General features: G+C 40.8%; 1 protein-coding gene across 2 annotated transcripts; it reads left to right on the top strand.

Annotated features, from left to right (window-relative positions):
- The first annotated feature begins 1,236 nt into the window (after positions 1–1,236).
- LOC121874588 lies at positions 1,237–5,807 on the top strand. 2 transcript variants are annotated; one of them, XM_042378798.1, is made up of 5 exons: positions 1,237–1,460; positions 2,236–2,465; positions 2,813–2,945; positions 3,152–3,313; positions 5,477–5,807. In XM_042378798.1, exons 1-5 carry the CDS (start codon positions 1,385–1,387, stop codon positions 5,608–5,610), a joined length of 735 nt encoding a protein of 244 aa, XP_042234732.1. In that variant the 5' UTR covers positions 1,237–1,384; the 3' UTR covers positions 5,611–5,807. The 2 variants fall into 2 exon arrangements, with proteins under 2 accessions (XP_042234732.1, XP_042234731.1); XM_042378797.1 differs by having other exon boundaries at positions 2,804–2,945.
- Positions 5,808–6,000: the final 193 nt, after the last annotated feature.

Raw genomic sequence — 6,000 nt, 5'->3', positions numbered from 1 at the left:
AAGACCAGATTGCACTGCTGCCTACATCCCAGTGTATAAACGACCATCTTATCTATGCCGCCCATGTGCAGAGTTGTGACTAGAGACTCCAAGCAGTCATCTCTGCCTGTCCCCGTCGCCACTCGTCCGGCGCCATAGGACTTTTGGGGGTATATGGGTTTTGATGAAGATGAGAGGTATGATGAGCTGGGTGATGACTGCTAACCCAACTTTCTGCCACATCTAAACGATTTATTGAGAGAATAATGTTCACACAAGCCATTTACCAGTCACTGAGAACCTTTTGCTCGTCCAGGCATCCGCAGAACAGGATCTCAAGGGGCTCACCACACCATGTCAGGGACGGATAAAGCTCTTATGAACCTTTAGCTTTGATAATTTATTTCTTATACTGTGCATTCTTCTGAGAACATAATGTGCGTTAGTGCTGTGTCAAACCGTTTTTCCTTAAACACAGGAAGATTGTTCGCATCCTCTCGTGTGAACACTGAGGAAAACCTTTTGTTTAACGCCTGCGCCTTGTCCTGATCTGGGTCTGCATAACTACCATCTTCAAGCCTCAGATCTGATACTCCCACACGTGTTTTTAATTTCTACTTTGCATAACGGTAAAAGACTTTAGGGTTTGACTTGACCTCACGTGCAATCCGCCTCTGGGACTCTTTTTCAGCCCTTCTACACTCTGACTTTGCGCGGTTCCTGGGCCTGGCATACATCCTTGTGTCCTGCTCATCATATGTCGTAAACCACCTCTTGAATTTCTGAGATTTTTTCTTAAGTTTATCAACCGCTGCATGGTTCTTGTGTAACGGTCTCCTTTCATTCTTGGAGTCATATTGGTGTGACATCATGAAGATTAGTATGGGTGTGACATCATGAAGGTTATTATGGGTGTGACAGCACAAAGGTCATTATAACCTCTCCACCACTGACATCTTTACGAATCTGACAACATTAATATCAACTCTTACAATCAATCCTGACTTTCCATGTTTGTTTGCTTAATATCTCCAAAGATGGCTTACGAATCTTTTTTTTTTTAAATCCAAGCTAACATAATCTTACTTCCATTGAGAGTTTATTCTCTACTGTAGGATTTTAATTTTCAACGTTGACGTACGAAGCTTTTGATTATAATCATAGGGAGGTGTACGACGGCCTGGCAAACTATCTTATCTATCTCGCTCACTGCATCCTGTGTTGTCTCATTAACCAGTACGCCAGTAGCATGTGAACTGGTGGACGAGATGTTTGGGTGTCTCTGTGGCTCTACATAAGTCTTCCTGTGGTCTTAACTTCCTGACCTCCAAGATCCTGAGGGGCATCAACGAGCCCTAAACACTGCATATTATTGTTAAGCCAATAACTATCGACTTGTGTGCAAATGAAGCTGCTGGCGAGGACACTGTGCTCCTGCCTGGTAATAGTAGTGATGGCGGGCTTCGCTGATGCAAAAGCAGGTAAATTAGTTTAAAACTTCATTGACAAAATGGAGGTAAAATTTGCTTAATCTGAGTAGTTCAGTCAGGTCTTGACACTGAAGGTGCTATCACTGTTCACTGTCACACAGGACAGAGGTTCATACACAAAGGTCATATTCATCAGTGTTATACTAGAGGACTAACCTGTGTGGACTGTCAAATTTAGGATAGACTACAAAAATCTCCCCAAGAACTCCTTATTCAGTGTAGAAGTCACAAAGTTCATGATACAATAAGTAGGTAGCCTGAAGTCTTGACAGTGTCATATTCCATAATATAATGTTCAAGTGTGTGCTGTAAACAATGGTTCCAAACTTTTTAACATGACGGCTCCCTTTTTCTTTTTACCAAATCCTGACGGCCCCTCTCCCATTTTTCAAATAGATTTATTCATATTACTTCAAGATGAGCCAACTCGTAATTATTTTATCACTATGCATATGGGGAAGACTGAAATATACTAAGAAAAATTATGTTGCACAATTTTGTTGAAAATTCCTAATGAAGAAAAAATATATGTTTTTCACCTTGCCTGTACCTACCAACCCCGCACCCCCAAGGGCTCAGTTTGGGAACCACTGCAAAGGTTTATCACAAAGTTTACATGTTGAGTTAAGGTTAAAATGTAAGTTGATTTTATAACTGTGATGGTTATATCATAGGTGTAAAGTAAGTAAATAAGTGAGTTAGTGAATATGTAAGTAAGTAAAGTAGAGGCAATCAACTTCCTCTCAAGTTTTCTTCCCTCCAACAGATTGTATGGTGAAAATCAGTAAATTCAACAAGACAGTTGAATTTAACTGGACCCAAACCAGCGATTTATCGGTCCTGTGGATTCAGGCCCTCGCTCATGATGTCTCCGTAAATCTGTCTAATGATGTAACCATCGATAACAATTTACAGAAGGATGCTTGGCAACAAACAAAACCCTTAAAGTTGATGAAGCAACGCTGGTACAAAATGTATCTGCAACAGGAAGGTTGTGTGAGTGTTTCTTAAGCGGTGTTGTAAGTGTGTTTCTGTGTGTTTCAACGGCTAAGGTGAAAAAAAAAATATCTAGAGTGAATGAAAGGTACCTAAACAAGAGATATATGTGACTGTAGTCGGGAGTTGTATATAATAAATATTGTAACCGAAATGATAGGGAACTGTCTTGTTTTAGAGATAATCAAGTATGAAATTCATTCTCTTTACAGAGTATATGTTAGTTACACGAAGAGTTTTGCATACATCAAGCATCACAGATGGATACTCTCTCTCTTTCTCTCTCCCTTTCTCTCTCTCTCTCCATAAATGATAATTATGATGTACCTGGCATTCAGAACTTACAGACAAAATTGAAGATGATGGGAACCGTGCTGAAGGTGGAGGGGACACCCTTCGATGTCTGTCTGCCTCACAGAACCTTCGGTTTACGTGTTACCTCCAACGACCCCGTCTTGTGGTCCACGTGTGACCTGACTAGTGAGTATTCCGGTGAACTTTAACTTCCTGTCTTCATATTTGATATCTGTCATGACCTTTTTTCTGAGTCGTGAGATCTTTGGTCCTTTCTAGTAACATAGAACTTACCACTGATATTTAAGAATTTAAGGTGACTCTTGGAAGTTAAGTCTCTCTTTCTCTCTCACTCTCTTTCTCTCTCACACTCTCTCACCTTCCTCCACAAGGTGCGACGTGTCCCACCAACCAGAATGACTGTACCAGCCAAGTTCCGTTCCCTGACCGCGAGGACATGTCGATGTTTATTATGGCCATCGGGTGGGCGACGCTCTTCATAGCCTTCACCAGCTTTTCATGCTTCCTCAGGTTTCAGAATAGAAAAATGAAAGGTAAGTTGTGTTAGGTTAGCTTGGTGTTAAGCTAAGTTAGGTTGGGTTAGATTAAGTCAAGGTAGGCTGGGTAAGGTTGAGTTGACGTAAGTCAGGTAGCCTTGATTGAGTTAAGATAAGTTGGGTTGGGTTATACTAAATTAAGGTAGCTGAGTATCTAACATAAGAACTGTCCAAAAGATGATACAAGCACAAAACTTGACGTGAACAATCTTATATGAATATTCTTCAAATACTGTACAGTCGTTAAGCCACTTGACGGCCATCTGTTCATAAATACGTATAATATATATTGCCACATCAATGTATTTTAGGTACAGTATATTAGTGAGTGATTAGTCAATATATGTACAGGTCTAAACTTCCTACTGCTGGCACAGGCAGCCGCATAGTGCTGTGTAGGTCAAGCCACACCGTAAACACTGCACCCCGCCTACAGTCTTTCTTGCAGCCACACTTAGTCAGTTCCTGGCAACTTGTTACAAAACGTGGTGCGGGGTCCAATATATCTGCCACTGTCATGGTCAAAATAGCATGACTGATCTGTTTGAAACCCGATGATTCATATTATGCCCCACGCCCTCAAAACATGTGGATAACTGGTGAGTCATCCATAGGAAGAAACGCGTTTTCTCTAGCTTAGATGCCGTCTATTTTCTCTGACTTCCCGAAACCAACCTCTCTATAAAGTAAATTTGAATGTGAGCGAGAACACCGCTGTTTTGCAACAACTAATGTATGTCTGATTACAGATGAAGCATTTAAGATCCATTGTGAGTGATGTTGAAGCTTCAACTGTCTTTATTGTTCGTAAAACTTGTCAAATAAGTGAGTGTTGAGTCTGCCAGTGAGAATGATGAAGTACTAATCTCTTCTGGCATGCCTCCTCAAGCTGAGTTGCTAGATGCCCATACATAAACGAATGCACGAGGAAGGCTCACGCTCGTGGGTTGTGAGTGCATCATGCATATGTACTACCAACTGAGTTCTAGTGAAGGTGCCATATGTAAGCTTGTCATGTGGTGTGTTCTTTTATATGTACAACCAGTAATGATGTAAGAAGCGAGAGTATCTAATTGGAATTGCAGATGAGTAAGCCAAGGAGTTGATCCTTGTAGTTGTATGTTAATGACATCTTTAACCAAATTAAATTTCATATTAATAAACCATTTTTAGATTATGTTAGGGGTATCATTTTCCCTCAGTATCTACCTTTATTCTTGTCCCATAACTTGATACCAGAATTACAGAACACATGTGCCCTAACCCTCGCCATGCTACCAAAGGTCAGAGGTTATGGAGTAACTGTAGGAAATGAAATAACTAGACAGAACTAATGGAGAAAATTAATGAAGTAAGAAATTAAGAGAAAAACGGGTTGAAGAGTTTAAAGGTTAACCATAATGGGATAAATTAATAAGAAAAGACAATAAAAAGATACCCCCCCCCCTCCCCCTTTATACCAAGAGTTACTTTGCATGGTCTATCCCCAGTCAGCAGGAGTTGAGATGTCAGGTTGGGGGACATTTACCTGACCCCAGATGATTCCTGCCTTCAGGGCATACCAAGTTGGTGGTATCGAGTCGTATAACCAATCACTGACACACTCCACCTGACGTACTTAACCACCACTGACTGTTATAGGATTTTGCTTCTTGACCAAAGGCAGTCCACATTTTCTCAGGGCCATCTCCTTCAGGGATGGTGCAGTGGAATGAATGTATCAATGACTACCACAACGCTGTCACCTGCTTTGATCATGAGAACCGTGTTCCCTTCCACTGCTGCATGTCTGACATTAAATATCAGATATCTTGAAAAATGGCTGCCATCTTGAATTTTCTACTGGCTAATCGACTGGATTTAAAGAATAACCATAACAGGCTTCATACTTGTATCACCGTTTGAGCGACTCTCATAATTAAATAAATGTAAACTGCTCCTCTAAGGCATAGGTTGGGTTGGGTTGGGTTAAACCAAGTTGAAGTACATAGGTGTTATGTGTGTGTGTGTGTGTGTGCCTTTCCATCTCTCCGTATTTTATCTACCTCGAAAACAACAACTGAAAAATATACACATTCCAACAATTATCCTCTCAGTCAACTACAAGAACAGCCCTACAACACAGTATCATCATGACTTCTTTATTTCTCCGTCTTGTAGATAACTGCAGCAAGTACCTGATGGACCAGCACCAACCCAAGACGAAGTTGCCCCCGCAGGAACACCACTATTACGAAATTGATGACAACTTTCCTCGCCCTCACCCCCTGAAGAAGCTCTTACCTAAATTCTAAGCATGACGTGGGTCTGACTTTCTAAAGCCTTTGAGACAACCCCCAGCCGTTATTAGATAGCCGGACCAGCCCCCATCACACCAGCCCCGATACCTGCATAGTCAGCCTGCCAAAACTTGAAGTTTATAGTTAACAGATCTGAAGTTTATAGTTAACAGACCTGAAGTTTATAGTTAACAGACGTGAAGCTTATAGTTTACAAACTTGAAGTTTATAGTTAACAGACCTGAAGTTTATAGTTAACAGACGTGAAGCTTATAGTTAACAGACCTGAAGTTTATAGTTAACAGACCTGAAGTTTATAGTTAACAGACGTGAAGCTTATAGTTTACAAACTTGAAGTTTATAGTTAACAGACCTGAAGTTTATAGTTAACAGACCTGAAGTTTA

The sequence above is a fragment of the Homarus americanus genome, unplaced genomic scaffold, assembly GCF_018991925.1.
Source record: "Homarus americanus isolate GMGI-L3 unplaced genomic scaffold, GMGI_Hamer_2.0 scaffold34360, whole genome shotgun sequence".
Lineage (NCBI taxonomy): Eukaryota > Metazoa > Arthropoda > Malacostraca > Decapoda > Nephropidae > Homarus > Homarus americanus.
The sequence above is the reverse complement of the archived record's forward strand: the minus strand, read 5'-3'. Positions and strand labels throughout refer to the sequence as shown.

Bases quoted from the DNA above. Each gene is read 5' to 3' on its own strand.
- LOC121874588 (XM_042378797.1), top strand. From the start codon at position 1,385: ATGAAGCTGCTGGCGAGGACACTGTGCTCCTGCCTGGTAATAGTAGTG. The intron at 1,461-2,235 runs GTAAATTAGTTT...TCCCTCCAACAG, and splicing joins CTTCGCTGATGCAAAAGCAG to ATTGTATGGTGAAAATCAGT. The intron at 2,946-3,151 runs GTGAGTATTCCG...TTCCTCCACAAG, and splicing joins GTCCACGTGTGACCTGACTA to GTGCGACGTGTCCCACCAAC.